Raw genomic sequence first — 25,169 nt, 5'->3', positions numbered from 1 at the left:
TGGTCGTGGTCGTGGACGCGGCCGTGGTTTTGAAAATAATCGAGATAGTTATTTCTATAACTCATCTCAAAATAACGTCCCAAACCATCCACAGAAAAGGCATCAAGAAAACATGAGTGTTAATGAAAATCACTCGAAAAGATTTGAAAGTTCTTGTTTCAGATGCGGTACTCCAGGACATTGGTCTCGTATTTGTCGAGCCCCTGAGCATCTTTGCAAACTTTATAAAGAATCAATAAAGGGGAAAGAAAAGGAGACCAACTTCACTGAGCGAAGTGACCGTTTGAGTGATTCAACTCATTTTGATGCTGCTGATTTTATGAATGATATCTCTGGAAATGATCAATATGTTGGTGGGATAGAAATGAACAATATTGATGCTGCTGATTTTATGAATGATTTCTCTGGAAATGATCAATATGTTGGTGGGATAGATATGAACAATATTGATGCTGCAGATGTTCTCATGATTTCTCTGAAAATGAACAATCTAGTGGTAGAATATAAATGTACAATAATTTATTTTTCATGTATTTATATGATAATTTTTTATTGTACAATTATTATATGTGTTATATTTAAATATGTATTGTCATTAATTTTTTTTTCATTGCATATTTTTTGAAGTTACAAATATGGAAAATGCTATGAGCAAAGCTGAAGTTTGCATACCCGATAGTGGTACAACGCACAGTATCCTCCGAGATAAAAGATATTTCTTGGAACTAAAACCAACAAAAACAATGGTGAATACAATATCTGGTCCTGTAGACTTGATTAAAGGTTGTGGTAAAGCACAATTTTTGTTACCTAATGGTACAAAATTTTTGATTAATGATGCTTTGTATTCACCACAATCGAAAAGAAATTTGTTGAGTTTTAATGATATATACTCTCATGGGTATGATACTCAAACAATGAATGAATGGAATGAGAAATATATGTGTCTTACCACATATAAATCAGGAAAGAAATATGTGATTGAAAAAAACTACCAATGCTCCCTACTGGATTGCATTATACACATATACGTCCCATTGAATCAAACATGGTAATTGATAATTCTTCAATATTAACCAATTGGCATGATCGAATAGGACATCCTGGTTCAACAATGATGCGAAGAATTATAGAAAATACACATGGTCATCCATTGAAAGACCAGAAGATCTTTCAGAATAATAAGTTTCAATGTAAAGCATGTTCTCTTGGAAAACTTATTATAAGACCATCACCAGCCAAAATCCAAACTGAATCACCAATGTTTCTTGAACGTATTCAGGGTGATATTTGTGGACCAATCCATCCACCATGTGGACCATTCAGATACTTTATGGTATTGATTGATGTCTCCAGCAGATGGTCACATGTATGTTTATTGTCAACTCGAAATGTTGCATTTGCAAGATTACTTGCTCAAATAATAAAATTGAGGAATCAATTTCCCGATTATACAATCAAGAAAATTAGACTTGATAATGCTGGTGAATTTACTTCCCAGACTTTCAATGATTATTGTATGTCTATGGGAATCATTGTTGAGCATCCTGTTGCTCATGTACATACTCAAAATGGATTGGCTGAATCATTGATTAAACGTCTGCAAATGATTGCTAGACCAATGATTATGAAAACAAAGCTCCCTATTTCTATATGGGGACATGCAATTTTACATGCTGCTTCATTAATTCGCATCAGACCAAGTGCATATCATAAATTCTCCCCATTGCAGCTTGCATTTGGTAAAGAACCACACATTTCTCATCTGAGAATTTTTGGACGTATGGTGTATGTGCCTATTGCACCACCTCAACGAAAGAAAATGGGACCTCAAAGAAAGATTGGAATTTATATTGGTTATGATAGTCCATCGATCATTCGATATCTTGAACCACAGACAGGCGACGTGTTCACAGCACGTTTTGCTGATTGTCATTTTAATGAGGAAATCTTCCCAATGTTAGGGGGAGAACAGAAACATACCGAAAAAGAAATTACATGGTATGTATCATCATTGTTACATCTGGATCCAAAAACAAAACAATGTGAAAAAGATGTACAGCAAATTGTGCACTTGCAAAGAATAGCAAATCAAATACCAGATGCATTTGCAGACACAAAAGGAGTAACTAAATCATATATACATGCTGCAAATGCCCCTGCTCGAATTGAAATTCCAAAGAAACAAATTGAAGATAGTCATGATGTCATTAAACGCCTGAAGCGTGGAAGGCCAGTTGGTTCCAAGGATAAAAATCCTCGAAAAAGAAAATTCATAGAGAAACACAATGATCACAAAATAGGGAATGATGTTCCTGAAGAAACACATAATGACCACAAAATAGAGAATGATGTTCCAGAAGAAACAAATGATGATGAAAATGTTTTGTCAGAACCACAAACTGACGAGAATCATGAAATCTCTATCAATTATATTAATACTGGAAAAATATGGAACCGAAAAGATATAGAAGAAATTGATGATATATTTTCTTATAATGTGGCAATCGACATCATAAATGATAATGAAGATCATGAACCAAAATCTTTGGTGAATGTAAAAATCGGCAGGATTGGATAAAATGGAAAGATGCCATCCAGGATGAATTGGATTCGCTAAATAAACGTAATGTTTTTGGACCTATAGTCCTTACACCTGAAGGTGTAAAACCTGTTGGATACAAATGGGTTTTTATTCGAAAGCGAAATGAGGAAAATGAAATAGTAAGATATAAAGCTCGACTTGTTGCACAAGGTTTTTCTCAAAGGCCTGGAATTGATTATGAAGAAACGTATTCTCCTGTGATGGATGCAATTACGTTTCGGTATTTGATTAGCTTGGCAGTATCTGAAAATTTAGAAATGCGTCTTATGGATGTTGTTACAGCCTACTTATATGGATCACTTGATAGTAATATATATATGAAAATCCCTGAAGGATTTAAGATGCCTGAAGCACAAAGTTCAAAACCCAGAGAATGTTATTCTGTGAAATTACTAAGATCATTATATGGGTTGAAGCAATCCGGCAAAATGTGGTATAATAGGCTAAGTGATCACTTGATGAAAAAGGGATATGTAAATAATTCAATATGCCCTTGTGTTTTCATTAAGAAAACAACATCCGGATGCGTAATTATTGCTGTATATGTTGATGATTTAAACACCATTGGAACGAATAAGGAAATTCAAGAAGTTGTGTCATACTTGAAAGAAGAATTTGAAATGAAGGATCTTGGAAAAACCAAGTATTATCTGGGTTTACAAATTGAACAAAAAGAATGTGGAATATTTGTTCACCAGACAAATTATACAGAAAAGATCCTTAAACGTTTTAATGTGGACAAATCAAATCCTTTAAGTACTCCAATGGTTGTTAGATCATTAAACATAGAAAAGGATCCATTCCGTCCATGTGAAGACGATGAAGATATTCATGGTCCAGAAGTACCATATCTAAGTGTTATCGGTGCCCTTATGTATCTTACAAATTGTACAAGGCCTGATTTATCTTTTGCCGTAAATTTATTGTCAAGATTTAGCACATATTCAACAAAGAGACATTGGAACGGAATTAAACATATATTCCGTTATCTACGAGGAACGACAGACTTGGGACTTTTGTATTCAAAAGATGCTAATCCAAGTATAATTGGTTATGCTGATGCTGGATACTTATCTGATCCACACAAGGCACGTTCTCAAACTGGATATGTATTTACTCGTGGAGGCACTGCAATTTCTTGGCGTTCACAGAAACAAACACTTGTAACAACTTCATCAAATCATGCCGAGATTATTGCACTACAAGAAGCAAGCCGTGAATGTGTGTGGTTAAAATCAATGACTCAACATATCCAAAGCTCATGCGGATTATCATTCGACGAGAAGCTTGTGATTCTATATGAAGATAATGCTTCATGTGTTGCTCAAATGAAAGAAAGATACATAAAAAGCGACAGAACTAAACATATTCCTCCTAAGTTCTTCGCATTCACCAAGAAGCTTGAGAAAAATAAATGTATTGATGTTCGTCACATTCAATCAAGTGAAAACTCATCAGATCTCTTCACAAAGGCACTTCCTACGACAATATTCAGAAAGCACATATATAATATTGGGATGCGCAATCTACGAAATGTGTGAAGAATTGTTCGTGTCAACATGAGGGGGAGTTTACGTGACTGCACTCTTTTTCCCTGACTATGGTTTTTATCCCAAGAGTTTTTCCTAGTAAGGTTTTTAACGAGGCAGTATAAAAACACGTAATGTATACAATCATTATGATCATAATCACAAGGGGGAGTGTTGAAAAATTATTTAAAAATGTGTTAAATATTTGTGTTAAAAATGTGAATGTTGAATGTTGAAAATTAGGTAAAATTAGGTGTTGAATATTGAAAATTAGTGTGTGATCATGTAGGTAATGATGTATTTTATTTTTGGATTATTTGTAAAAATTTTCTATCAATAGATCTCTCATTTGTGAAGAAAATCACAGTTGAGTTGAGAGAAAAATATTATAAAGTGTGTAGTGTGATAATTTTGCGAGTTTGAGATTTTTACTTTTTACCGTAAATTTTTACTTTTTCACAACCCGTAAATTTTTACTTTTTCACAACAAAGTTAATGTTTCTTGACAGACTCTATTATTGTCAGTGAGAGATATGGCTAAATAAAATTGAACAATTTTAGAATTTTTATTTTAGGTATATAAAACTTATGCTAATTTTTTTTTTCGAATAGAAAGATTTGTTAGAATTAATTATCTAACTAGAAATTTCTTTGTAAATTTGAAATTTTGATGTCAGATAATCTATAAATCATCAAGGTGTGTTATTACGTCCTAAATCCTTTAGAAAAAGTTTAAAATCTAATTGACTAATCATCCATAACCTCTGAAATTTATAAATCATGTACTTTCCGACTTATTATTAACCTATTATTAAAGACTCTGGTGAATATATACAAAAACTTATGTGATACGGTCTCACGGGTCGTATTTTGTGAGACAAATATCTTATTTGGGTCATTCCTGAAAAAGTAATACTTTTTATTAAGAGTATTATTTTTTATTGTGAATATCGATATAGTTGACTCTTTTCACAGATAAATATTCATGAGACCGTCTCACAAGAGATCTACTCATATATATATATATATATATATATATATATATATATTAATAATTTTAAAATGTAATGATTTTAAATAATTAGAAAAATAAGACTTTAGATTTTAATTTATTTTTATTATTTATCTAATTAAAAACCCATCACTCATATTCATATGCACATGTCCGGGAGCTTTCCATGACTTCCTCCATTCGACTTCAAAGATTTTCTCAATTCCTTCTCAAAGAAACCACCCCAGATCTCTTCTCCTCTCCTCAATTACTTCTGAATTTCCGTTCTCACTACCCTTCAACTCCTTTCTACTCTACCAGCCGTATTCTTCATAATCAGGATCCCAAAAACACTGCTGTCCAATGGAACCTCACGATCAGGGATGCATCAGCCACCAATCCTCTAAAGGCACTCTCTTTATTTCAGCAAATGCTGGAAAATACTGTTGGAAGTACCCCAATTTACATTGACCCTTTCATTTACGCTTCACTGATCAAAGCTTGTAACAAAGCTCAGGCCTTTCTTGAAGGTAAATCGGTACATGGCCATATTATTAGGCTTGAACTGGACTACAATGTGAATATATTGAACAGTCTTGTATGTTTTTACTCGGGTTCTGTGAATTTTTTGAGTTGTGCTGCCGTTTTATTTGATTCAGTTGTGGAGAAGAGTGTTGTCGCCGTTAATTGTATGATATCTGGGCATGTTAGAAGAGGAAATCTTGATTTGGGTCTAAGCTTGTTTGTAAAAATTCTAAGGGGATGTTTTGGTTCTAACGTAAAACCCAATTATGTTAGTTTCTTGATTTTGATAGCCGGTTGTGTTGAATTTGGTGGACGAAAAAATGGAACGGCTCTACATGGTTGTTGTTCCAAGATGGGATTTGACTGTAATGTTGAAATCTGCAACGTGCTTATTGATTTTTATGCTAAATTTGGATGCATCTTTGATGCTGCTACTGTATTTAGAGACTCGCCACAAAAAGATTTGATTTCATGGAATACCATGATTTGGGGGTATGCTAATAATGGCCATTCCTGGGAGGCACTTACCTTATTCAAAGAATTGAGAAATACAAATATAGGAGTTGACAGGGTATCTTTCAGTTGCTTGATATCCTCCTACGCAGCTCAAAAAGATCTTAATTCAGGGAGGATGATGCATGCTCTTGCAAAAGCAGTTGGGATCGAGTGTGATATCTCAGTAGGGACAGCACTTATCAACATGTATGCAAAATGCAGAAAACTAGTGTGTGCGATGGAACTTTTTGATGATTTACCAAAGCAAAATATTGAATCTTGGAACACTATGATACATGCATATGTTGAAAATGGACTAGCCATGGAGGCTTTAAAGCTATTTGATCATATCAAGCATAGAAACTTAGAACTCGACGAAGTAACAGTCCTAGGATTAATTATGGCCTGCCGTGATTTGGGGAACCTAAATCATGGTATTTATATTCATTCTTTTCTGCAGAGTGAAGACCTCCTTAGAGACAATACCTGTCTAGGTAATGCACTTATTGATATGTATGCAAAATGTGGGAGCATGACACAAGCTAGAGCGGTTTTTGACCGTATGATCAAGAAAGATGTTATCTCGTGGACGTCTCTCATATCTGGTTATGCTATAAATGGTGAAGGTGTAAAATCTCTTGATACTTTTAAACATATGTGTGATCAGAAAATTGCTCCTAATTTTGTTACCTTCATTGGAGTTTTATCAGCATGCGATCATGCTGGTCTGGTTCATGATGGGCGAAATTTATATGGTAATATGAAGAACGTTTACGGCATTGAACCCCAGATTGAGCATTATGGTTGTTTGATAAACATGCTTGCTAGAGCTGGAAGAATAGATGAGGCTCGAAAATTTATTGGAGAAATAGCTTTGGAACCAAGTGCACTTGTTTGGCGAATGTTGATTAATGCATGTTGTGTTTATGGCAACATCAATCTCGGATTAAACTTAGTTAGTAGCCTGACAGAACCAAACACTTCACATGATTCTGGAGACTGTGTAATTTCATCCAATATATTTGCTGTAGCAGGAAGATGGGATGATGTTATCTCTCAGAGAAACTTAATGTTTAAACAGAGATCTCCTAAAGTTGCAGGGAAAAGCTCGCTATCCTGTCTGACTGAGTGATAGATATCAAGAACACCTAATTTTAGTTATCTGCAGAAGCCAAGTCTGAGAAAATGCTTCAAAACCAGCTGAAAATCTATGTTTGTTAATAGGCTGATCATGCAGCTCGATGTTCAGTTGCTACCAATCATCGCCTGTTAATTATTTTCTGCAGGCTATGACAGGTGGTGGCATTTGTCAAGAAGCTCGTGAATGGTAGTAACGAAGGCGAAAAGGTGTACAGATGAAGGTGGATCTGCTTTTGAATAATGAAATTATATAAAATAATATAACCAGGGACTTGTTGCTTATAAAAGCAGACAAGCATGAGAAGTGTTCTTCTCAATAAAGTTGTGTTGCCCTATGTATAAAGAACGAAGATGGACAAACTGCAACAGAAGTAATGCAACGAAGTACTGAAAATTTACGAGGCAGATGTCCAAACGAAGTCTTGTATCTGGTCTTATAATATGGAGCTCTAGCTTGAGCATCTCTTTGACGTTGGCAAAAGCTATGTTTGATGGTTTATATGCATTAGTCTCATCATCTTCACACGTAAGACTGGATCCACTAGTTATTATCATGGATGTGGTCATTCTTTTGTTTTGCTTTGGGTTGATTTAAACAAAGCCGTTGTCTGGAGTTGCTAGTTCATATATTAAACTTGTAAAAGGACAGGCTTCATTTGGGTTTTTAAAAAATCAAATTCTTGATGAGTTAACTGGCAACAGGTTTTGTCCTGTGTGATTCGTTTGCCTTCACAGATTTTCATAATTTTGTTCTATAAAAAATTTATTGAGCGCTGCTTCATCTAAAGTTCTTATTTTGTCAGGGTTAGATTCCATCATTGTCTTTAGGGAACTGGAAGTGTCTCCTCTATTGACTTTCCCATTATTTTTGAAGCAGTTCATCAGATGACAAAAACACCAGGCAACTTCAGTTCGTCTAATCTGCACATGGTTTTTGCTAGTTTAACTTAGTTCTTCAGCTGAGTTACACCGGGTTAACCTGATGTGTTTGCTGCAAGAACTCCGTCACTCTTTAGTCATTATAATACACTATGGGGGTACACATTCTCCCTTCAACTGCAGCACTCCCTTGTCTTGGAAACAGAAATGAGCAGTTTTATAACGTGATAAGCTAAATAGCACAGCCCAAACCAGAAGTCTAAAATATTATGAGGATAGGATTTCAGTTTTGTTAGTCACTCCAAGATTAATCTGATATATGGACATCTTCGCACTCTGTTATATGAGACTGCAGTTTCTAAGCATCTTTTTCCTTCCATAAATTTACAAAGCAATAACAGTTTCAACAGGGCATGGATCACACCAAAACACTCACCAATAACCTCTGCACGAGCAAACGCCATTCGTTAAAGAGTGATACCGATTCCTATCTCTTAATGCAATCTCCACTTTGTATACTTTAGAAATCAGTCTCATCACGGTGTGACAATCTTTGCATACTCTCAAGTTCTTCACAATTCTCAAGACACCGCCCTCTCTCGATCTTGCCATCCCAAAAGCAATAGCCAACTTCTCACTGTGAGTAATAACTGCATTTTCCTTTTCCTCCTCTTCAATAGCGTGTAAAATTTTAAACATTAGGAATGTTCTCCTCCTATTCTAAGTCTTAGCATGAGCTCTTCTAGCTTCTTATAAGCCACCGTTGTTACATCATCCTGCTTGGCACCAGCAACAAAAGTATACATGACCTTCTCAACTTCAATCATACTCCAACCAGGACTTTTTGTTATTTTTCCTTCAGCCATTGTCCACTGCCCAGCTACTGCATAAATATTAGACAATAATACGTGATCACTAGAATTTTCAGGTCTAACTCCGATAGCCTTTTCTTGACATCCTCTGCCAAATTGACATTACCATGAAAACTACACGCTCCACCAAAGAATGGCACTGGGTGGAATCGGCATCTCAGATACAAAGTTATAAGCTTTCACCAGTTGGCCGGCCCGACCATATAAATGAACCATGAATCCGTAATGTTCGATTTAGGCTTAATCCTACACATTGGTCATTTTATAAAAAATTTCGCAGCCCTGTTCCACTAAACCGGCATGACTACATGCGTAAAGGATCACAATAAATGCAATTCCATCTGGTTTGATCCTGGATGCCTCCATTTCATCTTTTATTGGCATGTCCATAAAGAACAACCGTGCCAAATCCAACTCCCCCATTTTTGCATATGCAGCGAGCATCAAATTATAAGAAGCCAAGTTTCGTAATGGCATCAAATTTTGAGGAAATTCTGAATCAGAAAAACCACGATGATGGTGTTGTACGTGAGGACATCGGGGTTCGCGGCGTGGAGGAGGCGGCGAGCATAGTCCAACGCTGCAGAAAGGTTGACTGAGCAGTGGAGTTTGAATTTTCCGGTCGCAAAGGGGTCGGAGTCCAGGCCGCTCTTTACGGCAGAGGCGTGTAATTGTTGGAGGGGTTGGAGAGTCTTGCAGCTATTCAACAACGAGACACAAAATTGTCCTGCACTATACATTTACAACCTCGTCGCCCAGCTTTTTGCAACGGCTTATATGTTACACGTTAAAATTCTTTCAAAAGATGATTAATTTTGCTTATTTTACCTTTCAAAATTCCATACAATGCTTCTCCTTGGTTAATTAAGATTTTAGTATAACAAAGATTCAGTTTTCAAAAATATTTGTTTTTCTCGAGCAAATCACCCGCTTCTTGGCTTCCAATTCTACGTGAAGATGAAAAAGAAGAACGTAAGCAGGAGCAGAAGTGGCGAATATTGGGGCCCTCGATATATGTAGAATCGTTTGCTCCAAAAAAAAAAATACATGTAGAATCCATGAATTTCGAAGCTTTTCCTTTTTTAAGATCTTTCAGCTGGCGTGGCCGCCTCTGCATCTCTTCTTCCACGTATTCCATCTACCTTTTTGTCAATTCTGGTCCCCTTTTATCATCCACGTCATTCGAATGTCACCGTTGATTTACAGATCTCAACGGCTTCGATCGACTGCAGTTTAGTATTTAAAAGCGCCATTAAGTATCGTTGTGTCTTCGCTGTTATTTATCCCAAGCTTTAGAACACCCACACAGACTAGCTTCTCTCTCAGTCCGCTGGGGAGAAAGAATTGGCTGAAACTGATCCGGATGTTTATGGATGAAGGATGTATTGAAGATAGTGGTATGCAAACCAAGCCGAATGGGTGCTTACGAGCTTGAGCTGGATCAGTGACGTGGGATTTCGGGGACAGTATTTTCTGTGTACCGAACTTATTACATGTGGAATTGACGGAATCAAGGGAGGGTTTGTTTTAGGAAAAAAAGTCGTTACACGTGAAAAAGCCTCTTGGTTTTTCATTCTCGGGTCCGCAGATAGGGTGAGCTTTTATCCTTGAGGGGTTGGTTTCTAAGTGAGCATAGGATCTGCGTAATGGGATTTTTTTTGTGTGAGTGGAACTCGATTCTAAGTTAAAGGAGGGATCTTTTTGGCGTTTAACTTCTTGGTGGCTTGGTGATGGAATATCTCTGCTATTGAATTCTGGGTTTTTTTTCTTGTGTGACCATATTCGATAATCGATGGAGAATAGCGACACAGGGAAGAGCAGGGATGGGTTTATTGATAGGAGTAAAGTGAGGATTTTGCTATGCGACAATGATGAGAAAAGTGCAGGGGTGGTTCTTACTCTTTTGTGTAGTTGTTCTTATCAAGGTATTGTTTTCATTTTTAGTTACAAGTGTTTTTTTCTATATTTCTTTGTATTTTAAATGATTAGTGCTTTTTACTAAGGAGTTTTCAGTTATTAATGCGACATCACAGTTTAAATGGGGAAAAGATTCATGAGTTTTACACTCATCATTTAACGTAAAACCAAGAAGTCATAGCTTCTGACATAAGTTATAGTTAAAGAAATTATTTCGCCTTTTGAATTTGAAGATTCCTGGGATGTTGATATTGCTGCTACAACTAAGAAAAAGAAAGCCTTGATGGATTCTGAGTGGATTTTTACTTTTATATCTAGTGCCACTATCATGCGCATTAGGTCATAGTTATAGAATCTAGAATCTCCATTAACTCTTCTTCTTCTTATTAAATGGACTTGTTCTGACTTTCTACATGAAACACAACTATGCTAGATCAAATGATTGATTGCTTCCTTCTACAACTCTTAAATTTATTGGGAAGCTTTTTCACTCCATGTTTCTTCCTGCGTCATTTCTGATATTGAGGTGTTTTTAAATCTAAACCGTTATGGTCATTGTTTTTCAGTCACTTCTGTAAGGTCGCCCAGACAGGTAATTGATGCATTGAATGCAGAGGGGACTGATATAGATATCATTCTTTCTGAAGTTAACCTTCCTATGACCAAAGGATTCAAAATGTTAAAATACATCATGAGGGACAGAGGGTTACGGCGTATCCCTGTTATCAGTAAGTATAATTATTGTTTAATTTGTTCCTTTTGTCTAAAAATTTGAATATTCTCTTAAGATTGTCATTCTTTGTGGAATTTCTAGTGATGTCAACTCAAGACGAGGTTCCCATTGTCGTCAAGTGCCTAAAATTTGGAGCAGCTGACTATCTTGTGAAGCCATTGCGCGTCAACGAGCTGTTGAATTTGTGGACTCATATGTGGAGAAGAAGGCGAATGGCATGTCCCTTGTATTTATGTCATCACTTAGTTTCAGTGCAATACGAGTTTTTTGGTTTAATTGTTGGGATATGTTCCTTTGAGTAGTGTGGATAGCTCTCGATATTTTTACTAGTTGTGAGAGTCAAAGGTGTGTACCATACGTGCGAAGTGCATATGCAAAGAGCCATATAACATGTGTATATCTTGTGATAGAAAGCCTATAGTTTAGTGTCTCGCTTCTTTTGAGTAAACGAAGCTGTATTATTTTCTTTTCCAGCGACAAGCAAACCTTTCACAAGGTCCATTTATAGATTCTATCTATAGTGCATAATTTATGTAGTGGAGTTATGTTTTTAATTGAATGTGTTATAACTTTCTACTTGAGCTTCATGTAACTAATTTTTGTCTGCTTGTTTTTGCATAACAGCTTGGACTAGCAGAGAAAAATATCTTAAATTTTGATCTGGATCTAGTTGCATCAGATCCAAGTGATGGTAATACCAACAGTATTACTTTATTTTCGGATGACACAGATGACAAGACTGGAAAGAGTACCGACCCAGAAACTTGTACTTCAACCCATCAGGAAGGCAAGGTTGGTATCTTCAGGAGGACTATGTTCTAATACATCAAACTCATATACATGCAAAGAAATTAGTAGTAGTAACTGTGTCAGTAAGGGAAACATTGACCAATATTGAGATAAAAATGAAGCCGTGGGCAAATTCGAAAAATAAAATTAGGAGTCAGGAGTGTTGCATGCTAGTATTTCTTTCTTTTTAGTTCCTGGAGAGTTAGATGGATTTTTGTTAGAAAGAAGTCAAATGATGTTGTGTCATATATTTTCCAATATTAGAGGAAACTGAAACTCTAGTGCCTGAGAAATTATGCCATCTTAACTTCTCAGGCAAGAAACTATTTCTACTCTCAAGTGCTATATATCAGCATGTAGCAAAATACCAAATACTCCGTTTCTTTTGGAAGTTTGAACTTCTCAACTGGTGTTAGGCAGACAAATTTCATCATTACAAAATGTCCGTGGCATTTATTTGTTTTTGACAATGTCCAGGAATAATTGAGAGTTCCTTCCTACTGATTTGGTGATTTTTTAACTAACCTTTGTTTCATTGTCATTTGTTGTGCCTCGTCTGTATATTCAGACCAATATCAACACTGGTATTGCTCCTACGGAAACCGTGACCATGGCTCCTGTGGAGTGTCAGCCAGATGTCCCAGGAATATGTGACAAAAGAAGAGGTGAATGATTTACCTGATTTATACAAATGCTGATAATTTTAAAGTTAACACTGTTCACAATAGCATGTTAAAAGTGTCAAACGTGCTTAAATGCATAAGGTTTCTGGTGGTACTGAAAGCAGAATCTGAAACCTATGCTTCTGAACTTAGTTAACAATATTTTATTTATATTAACATCTATAAACGTCTATGAAGAAATGTTTGCAATTTTTTTGCTGAACACGCAACAATTCTATTAAACAATGAAATTAGATATTCATGCTGACATCATAAAAAATCAACAGCAAATCTTGGAAAAAAGTTTATTCAATTTTATTTTCTCCCATATGGCCTACATTTTAGCATGCTTTTGAATTTTTTCCAGGACAAGTTGTGTTATTTCCAAAGAAAAATGATTTTAAGATGGGCGAGTCTTCAGCCTTTATCACATATGTCAAATCAAGCACACCCAATGGAAACATCCAGGTGTCTTCTTCCGCCAATGAGATTTCATCTGAGCATGTGAAGATTGTACAGAATCTTACGATATTGAGCGATGAAGTTATTAATGACATCCAAAGACACGATAACAGAAATCCCCTGGAGAACTGTTCACGAGGAGATGGAGATCCTTTTATGTCACTTGATGCTTCCCAATCGAACTCACAGGAAGAGTTTGCTCAGGCAGACATACATTCAGAGAATGACAATTCCAATGATGTCCCTGGTTGTCAAGAACATACTGCTGCCTATCCTTTCTACATTTCCGGAGTGATGAATCAAGCTACGATGCCACTAGCATTTAGTTATCTCAAAAATCTAGCAGATGTTCATAACCATGCTAATTCAACCATACTGTCCCACTACAATCATATTCCTCAATGCTTTCCTCACATCCCCGGGATGTCAACTTATCCTTATTATCCATTTATGTGCCTACAACCTGGTCAAATTTCCACGCCACGATGGCCAGCACATGAAAATAATGCCTCCAATGAAGGAAACTTGCATAAAGTTGATCGTAGGCTGGCAGCATTGATGAAATTCAGGCAGAAACGCAAGGAGAGATGTTTTGACAAGAAGATTAGGTATGTCAATCGAAAAAAACTTGCAGAACGAAGACCTCGTGTAAGGGGCCAGTTTGTGAGAAAAGTGAATGGAGTTAACGTGGATCTTAATGGGCAACCTCCTTCAACAGAAGATGATCAAGAAGAAGGAGAAGAGTCTGATGAGGAAGATCAAACTGCCGGTGTGAGGCTTTCACCCGTGGATGTTACTTCAGTATGCCCCTAATAAACTTCAAGTCATGCAAATTTTATATTTTATGTTATCTTCGTACTGTCATGATAGATAACTGGTCCGGTCCACGCAAGGACTTCTTGCCTATCAAATTTCTTAGTAACACAAGCCTATAGATATGCAACTCCACGTGTCCGATGTCGATAATGTTCTTCTGTTGGATGTCATGATAAATGCTTCAGTATTTTCGAATGGGATTGATTTGATGCTATCATAAGGTGGAATCTCTCCCTAAATTTTACTGTGGTACATTCTTTAATTCGGGTACTTATCTAAGAGAATCTTAAGGTAAAACTGAAAGTGTTGTCATATTTTGGTAAGAGTAATAAAATCAGGGGGACATCTTTGAATGAGAATCTTTGTTGAAGTACTCTGTAGACTGAAATTATGACCAGATTGCTGCCACTAATAGGTTACATCTAATGAGGAAAAGTTTGGTTATGCAGATGGATGCTATTGCTCTAATTTTATTACTATTATTCACTGTTGATAACAATGCTCTTTGTTTGGTGGAGTAGTCGTTGGATTATGTAATATAAATTGACATTATATGTTGATGATCGGAGGGCTAAAATTTCATCGGAGGAGAAACACTCCGGTAGGATAGAAAAATCAAACACTCAAGCTGTAGGATAGAAAATTTGGCTGCATTCTGGGGATTTAATCAGTGTCTCAAGTAGCTTATCTTATTTTCCACGAGCTAGCCAGCATATCATTAAATTAATTTTTCGAATTTTGCATCAATTTTTTGCCGACTAAATAAAATATCAAGTCACTTGAAGAATATCGTCTTAAATTTTAATGTGCAATATCTATTCAATCGGCAATTGTTCTTTCATGGAATCCAACTACTTATTATTACAAGCATTCCAATTGACACCCTTAAAAGGAACATTTGACATTTTCAATTGTTGTGCTAAAATGAATTTTAAAATTTCAGATTGGATATTAAAAAATAATAATATTAAAGGGAACATTTGACAATTTCTAATGCGGCTATAATATTCCACAATTTTGGCTTAGAAATAATATACGGGAAAGATGCTTGAGGCACTAAATTAAACTAAACATCTTCCTTTAATACGTAGTTATTTTCTTTTAAATAATCATACTGACATACATTTCAAATTTATTATTTTCTGGAACATTCTAATCCATTTTGATTAAAATAATCAATATCAAAATCTATTAACAATATCAAATTACATAACATATGAGATATTAAAATTTTATTATATATAAATTTCACATTCATAAAATAAATTGATCATACACTATAATTGATGCACCCATAGAGGAGGGACGAATAATTTGGCTGATTTATTATGTCGTTAATAAGTCACTTTTTCTTATAAAATTGAATGTGATTGATTTATCATCTTCATATCTTTCGTCATCTTATCTCATGCATCACGAAATCTGCACCGCCGCATTTAAATTCTGACACGAATATAAGAAATAAAACTACTTGTCTAATAGTATCAATTAGCAATAAGATGTTTTTGTAAGGAGGTGGTTGTTGTGTTATGTGTTCCTTAGTGGTGACGGACGATGATTTCATCGATTAATTTGGTCGGCTTGTTGGTGTTATATGCAAACAATCGTAAACTACTCACGCACACTTGATTTATATATTCCAACTCTCATCGATAACGACATCATGAATAAAAAAACAAAAAATTCGGACAAATATTATTTATTACATAACACAAAACATTAACAATTTTATCGGTTTTGTTCAATTTACATCATACCAGACCATTTGAATAAAATACTAAAAACGATTAAAATAATAAAAAAATAAGAAATTTATTATACAGCTTTCTCGATTACCTCAACATTAGGAAAATTTGGCTAATTTTTGAATGTGTTATATCCGCGATGATCTCATTTCTTTCGATGGAGAGTGAGCTCGCTTTTTTTATTTTTATATCTAGGATTTGACTTGTATCATGTATACTCATAGGATTCGAACGATTAGAAGAAAAAATTTGATTTAGAAAGAGAAAAAGTTGCAAAATATAGAACAGAAATATCCCACAAAACTAAACTCAAGGTAGTAATAATTAAACAAATCAGCAGTTTTTGAATTTAATAATATCTATTCTTATTGAAAAAGATCAGCAAACTTTTTCAAGAAAAAGTCATCTCTGGGTTCAATAGAATAAAAAATGTGGCCTTTTGTTTGTTGAGAACGAAAGCTCTTCGAAAATGCCAAAAAAAAAAATTCATAACATACGTTCGTATATACGTACATACATATGTATGTATGTATGTATGCATAATGTATGTATTTATACATGTGGAGAGAGAAAGTGGAAGAAGTAAGGAGGAGGGGTGGAGAGGAGAGAGGAACACGTAGACGAATAGAGTCCAAGTATGTGACGAAGGATGCAGGAACAAACACGATGCTGCTACCTCTCGCCCATGGCTTAACGACGCCGTTTCTTCTCTTCCCATTCGTCCCAAAGGCTCATTTTTTATTATTATTGTAGCTATCCACTTTCGGCCTCGATGAATGGATAGTCCAACCGCACTCTTACTTCATCATATTGCCTGAAATTTCTTTTCCAATTATTTCTTTTAATTTTTGGGCCTCTTTCGTGTCGTTTTTTTTTTGCTGGAATGTCGAGCAGCGGAGGCGGCTCATCTTCTGCTTTCGGTTTCAGTTTGGAAGGGATAGATGATGTCCGGGATTTTCCATGGGTGAGTGTTATATCCTTTTGCTTGTGTGAATGTATTGACTTTACAGTAATTTATGGTGGGGTCAGGTGTTTGTGCAGGTGAATGAAGGAGAAGGACCATCAATGTCATGGGAGAGGTACAGTCATCTCAATGATCTCATGCACGCTGGGAACAAGGCTTTTCGAGAGAATCGATTGGATCAGGTTAGTTTCTCTGGGTCCTTCGGTTTTTTCCCATTTTTGTAGAGGTCGGTGTGCAGTACATGTGTTCATCCAAGATACAGGTGGTGTGACGTCACTGAAATCAATTAGTATTTGTGTTAGAGTGATCGGTGGTTTGTTAGGCTGGTGTCGTATGTTTTTGTTCAAATCTAAACATCTATTTCAGGGAGTAGTACTGGTTTTTGTTTCCGTATTTTATCAGCTATGGTTAAGATGTATTCCCAACTTCACTGAATTTGGAGGAAGTCAAAATTACTTTTTTCCTGGAAAAATACGGTTGCAAAACACATTTCAACCTTATGGATGGCTATTTATGTTATGGGAGTGTATATTGATTATATTCATGGGCGTGTTTGTGCTAACCAGCATTGATATTGCATCCTCTTGTGACCGAATAACAAATGAAACGAGCTATTTATTTGATGGTAGTGTGCAATTGTGCATGTCTCATAGTTTATTATTCAAATTTGAATCATCATTCTTGAGTCCTTTTGGCTTTTCTAGTGAAGCTGTACGAGACGAGCTATGTGCAAATAGTTTATCAAAAGTATAAATTTATTTGATATGTATGCTCGTGGAGCTTGCATTTAATTCATTTTGTCGAATTGTATTTGTTATAATACGTCATTAGATGTATGTGCCTGTGGTGTTCATGCTTGTAGTGCATTTGGTAAGCCACAACAAAGCTGATGATTTAGCTTACAATCCCAAATGCCAATGCAATTGATATAACACGGCAAAGTTGAACTATTCATGACAATGCATAATCAATAATGCTCGGATTATATTTTGAATGAAAGAAAAACAAATCCGGGTTAATGCGTGTGATATATGCTTATAGAAGTACTTGTATACCTTGTTAAATAATGCTAATTTCATCAGACTTCGAAATGAGATTCCTGGCGAGCATTTGGTTTGATATTCTTTTAAATGAGAAAAATCCTCACATTGCACATTTTTTTCAGTGTTTGCTAATTGATTGTATTTTTATCAGGCTATTGAGTTTTACTCGAGAGCTAACAACATTAAACCTGATGATCCGGTTATTCTTGGGAACCGATGTGCTGCATATCTTCGGTAAATATCAACTAAACATTGTTATTCCTTTTAACTGAACTTCACTGCCAGTTAATAAGGATTGTTTCCTGTCGCAAGGTTCTCTAACCTTTAGTTCCTTACAGGATTTGTCATTTCCTTAAACACAGGCCTCCATCTGCTTCTGAATATAGACCATTGAGTGGGTTGGACCCAACAACTCATGCTGGGGTATTCCCATAATTTAATCTTATTCCCACATGTCCTGCCTGAATGTTTTCTAAATTTTAGATCTCAAATTATTAAGTGCTTGGTTTCAGCTTGCCCTCAAGGATGCTGATAAGATGATGAGTCTGCAACTTAATTTAGTGACATCCTACATTCTCAAGGCAAATGCACTCATTCTGGTGAGCGTGCCACTTTGTGCACTATTTTGGATTGAAATGACTGAACATAATATCCCTGGAGGATTTCTTTAGTCATTTCTTTATGAATTATACTCAACCGGTCTTGTTTATTAATTTTCTACATTGCATCATGTCTATCTTTATTTGATTGTAGTTGACTTCTTTTCATGGTATTCCATCTTTGTATATGTGATGTTACGGCCAGTTGGAAAGGTATGAGCTAGCTCGGGATGTTATATATTCTGGCCTTCAAATTGATCCTCATAGGTAATATTTTTCTTAAAAATTGAATCAGAATTAAATTTCTGGTTGAACATTTTGAATACTTGGTTCCAAACAAAAAAAATTGTAATGAATCAAATATTTCATCATGTAGCAATCCTCTTCTGAATTTGGAGAGATCAACAGCCAATACATTATTGAGGAGAAGCCATGTAAAACCACAGCGTACTGATGATTATGACTGCACTGTTTGCTTGAAGTTAATGTATGAACCTGTTACAACTCCCTGTGGACACTCTTTTTGTCGTTCTTGCCTGTTTCAATCCATGGACAGAGGTAGATTTACTGATTATTTCTTCCTTGTTTTCTGCTCTCTAATTTAAATTTATTTGTCAATAATCCCCATTTTACTCGATCTTTGGTTAAAAATTTCAGGCAATCGATGCCCACTCTGCCGCACAGTTTTGTTTATAAGTCCCAGAACATGTACAGTCAGGTTTATTCTCATATCTTTACATGGTGACAATTTTATCCACTGGCAAATAGACATACTCTTCATATGATTACTGTTAGTGATACATTTATCTTCTCAAAACAACCAAGAATTTTCTTGCTGTATTTTTATTAAAAAAATTGCTAAGTTTCACGAGCGAGAATTTCATTTGGTGATTTCCATTACATGTTAAGGTTTGTAGGTGGCCTTCCTTGTTTACAGCCGTTTTATATGCTTTTAGATGTTTCTTGCGAAGATGAGTGATGGAAAATGTTAATCTTATACTGAGATTATCACTGTAGCAAATAATAGATTTCAATGCACATGGAAAAAATAATTCAACAGTTAACTGGCTATTTTTCAGTGTCACATTGAACAACATCATACAAAAGAACTTTCCCGAAGAATATGCTGAAAGGAGGTTGGAACATGACAGTCTGACAAACCCTGGTGTTGATTTACTGCCTCTTTTTGTCATGGACGTTATCCTACCGTGCCAAAAGTTTCAACTTAACATATTTGAACCTCGTTACAGACTTATGGTAAGTTGATCAGGGTAATTTATTTTCTGTGGTAAATTGATTCCTTAAACAGATTGAAGATAGTGGAAAATCTAGAGCATGAGTTCAAGTCTTGGAGATTTTACATGTACAAATTTTTCATAAGCTTGGCCTTATCAAAATTGTGGTGCTACAGACATTAGATAATATTTCTTCTTTTTTACTGTAATGTGCTCATTGAATTTTGTATTTCACATGCTCATAGTCCCCCAATCCTAGCCACTCTGAGACCTACATTTTACTGACATGATTAATTTACTTGTGTATTTTATTAATCAATGTAAAAGGTAGATGATAATCATATATAAATAATTGGTACAAAAATAGTAAACAAAATATGGCAGTCGTAACTGTTTCGTATAGAAATAGCTCTATTATTATTATTTTGTACACAAGGCAGCAATGGATGAGGCACAACTGTTTCAAAGTTTCTCACTGAAAAAAATTCTCAAGAAGATAAGAAAATACCTCATATTTGAAGTGCTAAATGACCTTTGCGGTCAATGATACCTTTATATGTTTGCTTTATTATTATCTTTTTCTTTCGTTACAATTCCTATGGGCATAACTTATGCAATCATCAAATGCTAATAGACAAATGAGTTGACATGTGATTGGCAGTATCATTATTATTTTCATACGCAGAAGCCTTGACTGCAAAATGGAAGTTGGAACTTGAATATATTTATTTAGCTTTTGTTGGCATGCCACTACTTGGTTAGAACATTAATTTTCTACTGCTGAATCTGAAAGATTTTGATTCTGTCAATTTTAGAGAGAATATTTTTTGACCTCATAACCACTCTACCCTGTGAACATCCCTCTCTCTGGCTACTAAAGGTATTGAACATAAAGGGCAATATAATCACATTTGTCCCCTGTTAACAGAGTGAGCGTGATCTAAGATCCCATAAAAAAATTTGCTGATAAGTTCCTGGTTGGATCTTTTTAGGTTAGACATTTGATCTACTTATTGTATTATGGACTCGGTTTAGTCATTATTTTTATGTTGTTTACCATGACTGGCTGATTTGAACTTTGAACCTAATTGTTTTGAAAAAGGTGAGGAGGATAATGGAAGGAAGTCGCAGGATGGGAATGGTAATTAATTACACTAAAATTGTCTATTGTTTTATTTGACGGAGTGATTCTTGGTTGTAATTTTCTTGCTCCTATTTGTGGCAAATCGTTTGTTGATGTAGGTCATTACAGACTCAACTACAGGTTTGATAGCTGATTATGCATGTGAGGTGGAGATTACAGAGTAAGTGATTGGTGTATGTTGAATGCTACTAGTTTGATGGGTGCTTTATGGAACACAATATATACTTTATGGATTGGTTTTACTGACTTCAGGCACATAGATGATGATCATGTTTCCTTCTTAATGCAGTTGTGAGCCACTCCCAGATGGGCGTTTCTTTTTAGAGGTAAATTATTATCTTTTTAAGCCTATGAATTTTGTTGTGCTGCTTGTTTACTATGGTTTCGACTTACGAAGCGAATTAATAATAATCTTATCGTAATTTTGACCTTATCTACTTTTCATTTCTCGTGCTTGGGACTCTACTTTGTCATCATTTGGATTTGATTGTTGTTTTATTATGGACTTTGTCAATCTTCAAATAATACGAGTCTTTGAACAACAGTCGTACCAGATCTTGTGACTAAGGTGTTTTAGTTCAATCTGCACATGGACCATTATTGATCTTCCACCATATTATTTAGCCATTGTCGACTGGAGCTTTGACACTTGTAAGCCAATGTGAAGATTAAAATCCCTGAATTTAATTTATAAGCCAATCCCATAAGCTACTTTGAAATTTAGTCTTGCATTAGAAAGATCTCTGGCCCCGTGAAGATTTAGTATGTTTCTGTTGAGATTTATGTTGATCTAGGAAAAACAGTAAATGTCCCTTGAATATGTATTGGGTTCAAGGATAAAGTATGTGGGAAAAATCATCGCCTCATCTCTTTTTTCCTTTTAGTCTAAGTGACTATTGGGTGCAGGTCGAAAGTCGTAGGAGATGCCGGATTGTAAGATGTTGGGATCAAGATGGGTAAGCTTTTGTTTTCTGTCTGGTGCCTGAATTGCGGATATGTTCAGGATCAATGACGCTGATTTGTTACCTCAATTTATATTTGTACATGAAGGTACCGTGTTTCTGAGGTTGAATGGGTGCAGGATACTATGCCACCGGAGGGAACAGCGGAGAGAGATTCTGTAAGTGCTACATGTTAAATAAGACATTATGATGTTCACTGAACATATCTCTCTGGCTTTTCCGTAGTGAAGTTCTGAAGTCGGGGAGTTCGGTGAATGTCTTGCTGTACTAGATTGATATCACTAAATATTGGAGTTTCCTTCCATGTATAAGTTATTCAGAAAAGCGCAGAGAGTACTAGGGAAAAATCGCATCAGTATCCCGTATATTATTAATTGACTATCCAATGTCTCATTGTTCTTCTGATTTAACCATCTTACTCTTTTTCGAGATCATTGTATCTTGTGTTTAGAAATTATGATTAAAGCTTTGCTTGCATATCATATATGAAGTACCCGTAAAAAGCCTACCTTGGATATTGTTTTGGTTTGTTTGACTCATTTTCAATTCTTATAGTATCTGGAGCTGACACAAAATGCAGCAGTGTTTGCACGCCAGTGGATGAAGGATGCACAAGATGCGGCTCAGGGAGGTCATTATCAGCCCAATCTCTCTCATTTCTAAAAGGATACTTTTCCCAATTCTTGCAGATTTCTTAATGAAGTGTTTACTTACAGATAGAATAAGGCTTGCAGAGCTTTTTAAAGCTGAAGGATTAATGCCCTCAACACATGATCCTGAGCGCTTTAGTTTTTGGGTATTGATACGTATTAGTGTGTATTCTTTTCATCATGATTTGACATTTGTAGCTTGTTGCTGATGCATTCCATGAATGTAGCTGGCGACTTTAACAAATCGAAGACCGTCAGAAAGATTGGAGCTCCTTCGTATAAGAGATACAAAGGAGGTAATGCTCCTTAGTGTTTTCAATATCTTTAATAGTAGCATCCTCTTTTGATTGTGGCAGGTTGCCTGCAAGTGGATCTGGAAATTGTTGATGACTTATCTTCCACAATTTGTACTGTGTGGACATCTTGTCATAACTGGGTGGTTTTAAAGTAAAATAGCTAGGAAATTTGCACTAGTGTTGTTCCCTCACATTCGTGCTCAAACATTACAAGAGATTTGCATCTCAAATGTGCAAAATAATTGCAAATGACTCGAGTCAGCTTTCTAACTTTTTGAGTGTGTACTCGAATATTATTTTATATGTATCCTAAATGAGCTCCAGAGCTCGAATTATAATCCAAGCATTTGTTGAAAAAAGCTTGATAATTAAGTTCTAATCATACAGTTGGGTTGGGATTCAATGATTCATTTAATCTTGACATAATTGCTTTTTTAGGTTAAAATATTTTGAAGCTGGTACAAAAAAAATCAAGTTTGAGTTCGAAGATGAAAATATTAGCATTTGGTTTGATTCTGTTCATTTGTACCATGGTGAGGCACTGGAAAGTGCACCAGCCACCAGCTCTTTCTTGTGGAACTAAGCCATGCAAAAAGTTAATATGTGTGTGTGTTTGTTGGAGCATGCACTGGGCAGCTTTCCTAATTTTTCGAGTTTTGGTGCAGAGAATTAGGCGAGGACTTCTGTATATGAAGGCAGAAGAGCAAGGATGTCGGTTGCAGTAGAAGACATCTAATGAATTCATGTGTTATTTGTCGTTCTTTGACAATTCATCAACATGCCTTTGTTCATTTTCAGGCTAGTCATATTCTTTGTCATATGTTATACAAGTGGATCTTCCCATTCCAAATTTTGAAGAATAAGTAGAATTACGTACGTACGATCATTTATCTCACAATTCTCATTGTAAATAACAGATGAAACCAGATTCAGTATGCAGTGAACAGTAAATATTGTTGATTAATTAAAGTTTTGGTGATTTAACAATTGAATAAAATTTTCCATGTCAACAATATCTGAATGATCAAAAATTCACGAGCACTATTTACAATGTACGAATTGTCAAGAGAGATAATGGCGTGAAAAAGATGGGATCAATGGTTATAATATTTGAAACATGTATAATATTTGATTTTAATGTCGTAAGATCAAATTTCATAAACAAAATAACTTGTAAATTAGTTAGGTTATTTGGAATCTATCCCATAAATTCAAATATTTAAGTTTTTAATAGCTCAACTGTTCTTAAGATTTTTTTAAAACATCTTAAGCATTATTTCAAATCATTGATTGATCAATTTGTGCTTAATATTTTTCATTTTGAGATGCTTATAAGCTGATTGTTAGAGTACTGCTCAGTGTTGTTTAAGTAATTAAGCTAAACTAGGAGTTTCAGTTAAGCAGTGATAAAGTTTTACTGAATCGGATTGTTATAAAAGTTGTAATCTCCAAAGTCTTCTAGTGAACATTCTTCCCACAAAGAAGAAGGAATGACGTTTGAGTTATTCAAATATTCAAACATCCAGAAACATTTTTGTGTTATTTACATTTCATTCAGCCTACTCTTGATAACTCAACCGTTTTTCTTACTTAACCATTTTTTAGTGTTCAATCTATCTGTTTAGTTTCATTCCACACAAAACTATTCCGATTTGCCAATTGCTATTGACTTGACGAGAATCACTAAATTCAAAATTGTTATCCCAGCCGAATTTTGTACAAATTAGTTTGATTGTTTATTCAACTCCTTTTAACTAATCAGTCGATCTTAACAAATACGTGAACCTCTATATAATGATTTAATGCCTTGCCTTTCATTGTTTTGAGGGTTTATAAGCTTTCACGTGCTTTATTGCATCCTATAGTTAGGATTTGAGATTTAATTTTGTTATTGGAATTGAAAATTCTAGCTTTGAAATATGTTTCTAGTTTTTCCAGATAGAATTGAGATTTGTAGTGACAATATAAAGAAATTTTTAGTTAATCAGGAGTTTCTAAGCGTTTGAAATGTATTGAGCAGTTTCTTGAGCAATGATCAAGTTTGTGATAGTATCATTTTAAGCTTGTTTGGTGATCTTCAAAAATTTTAGTTGTTTTTAATTTGGGATTTGTCGAG

At 35.2% G+C, this 25,169-nt stretch overlaps 3 protein-coding genes and 1 pseudogene across 5 annotated transcripts; 3 read left to right on the top strand and 1 right to left on the bottom strand.

Annotated features, from left to right (window-relative positions):
• Window positions 1–5,304: 5,304 nt before the first annotated feature.
• On the top strand, window positions 5,305–7,787 carry LOC140967198 (putative pentatricopeptide repeat-containing protein At3g05240). The gene is made up of 2 exons (XM_073427598.1): window positions 5,305–5,655; window positions 5,785–7,787. Exons 1-2 carry the CDS (start codon window positions 5,313–5,315, stop codon window positions 7,275–7,277), a joined length of 1,836 nt encoding a protein of 611 aa, XP_073283699.1. The 5' UTR covers window positions 5,305–5,312; the 3' UTR covers window positions 7,278–7,787.
• A 301-nt stretch (window positions 7,788–8,088) lies between these two features.
• On the bottom strand, window positions 8,089–10,289 carry LOC140967197 (pentatricopeptide repeat-containing protein At1g74630-like; annotated as a pseudogene).
• A 2-nt stretch (window positions 10,290–10,291) lies between these two features.
• Window positions 10,292–14,629, top strand: LOC140967199 (two-component response regulator-like APRR1). Of its 2 annotated transcripts, none has more exons than XM_073427599.1 (6): window positions 10,292–10,961; window positions 11,520–11,681; window positions 11,768–11,901; window positions 12,311–12,478; window positions 13,044–13,140; window positions 13,505–14,629. In XM_073427599.1, the coding sequence occupies exons 1-6, from the start codon at window positions 10,829–10,831 to the stop codon at window positions 14,410–14,412; spliced, it is 1,602 nt and encodes a 533-aa protein (XP_073283700.1). In that variant the 5' UTR covers window positions 10,292–10,828; the 3' UTR covers window positions 14,413–14,629. The 2 variants fall into 2 exon arrangements, with proteins under 2 accessions (XP_073283700.1, XP_073283701.1); XM_073427600.1 differs by having other exon boundaries at window positions 10,822–10,961; window positions 11,533–11,681.
• A 2,069-nt stretch (window positions 14,630–16,698) lies between these two features.
• Window positions 16,699–23,823, top strand: LOC140967211 (uncharacterized). Of its 2 annotated transcripts, none has more exons than XM_073427614.1 (18): window positions 16,699–17,124; window positions 17,190–17,306; window positions 18,319–18,401; window positions 18,506–18,590; window positions 18,680–18,766; window positions 18,972–19,033; window positions 19,143–19,324; window positions 19,424–19,484; window positions 19,846–20,023; window positions 21,104–21,142; window positions 21,244–21,305; window positions 21,435–21,471; window positions 22,052–22,101; window positions 22,196–22,265; window positions 22,663–22,738; window positions 22,824–22,903; window positions 22,985–23,053; window positions 23,719–23,823. In XM_073427614.1, exons 1-18 carry the CDS (start codon window positions 17,044–17,046, stop codon window positions 23,776–23,778), a joined length of 1,479 nt encoding a protein of 492 aa, XP_073283715.1. In that variant the 5' UTR covers window positions 16,699–17,043; the 3' UTR covers window positions 23,779–23,823. The 2 variants fall into 2 exon arrangements, with proteins under 2 accessions (XP_073283715.1, XP_073283716.1); XM_073427615.1 differs by having other exon boundaries at window positions 16,700–17,124; window positions 17,202–17,306.
• Window positions 23,824–25,169: the final 1,346 nt, after the last annotated feature.

The sequence above is a fragment of the Primulina huaijiensis genome, unplaced genomic scaffold, assembly GCF_012295235.1.
Source record: "Primulina huaijiensis isolate GDHJ02 unplaced genomic scaffold, ASM1229523v2 scaffold24481, whole genome shotgun sequence".
NCBI classification, from domain to species: domain Eukaryota; kingdom Viridiplantae; phylum Streptophyta; class Magnoliopsida; order Lamiales; family Gesneriaceae; genus Primulina; species Primulina huaijiensis.
The sequence above is the reverse complement of the archived record's forward strand: the minus strand, read 5'-3'. Positions and strand labels throughout refer to the sequence as shown.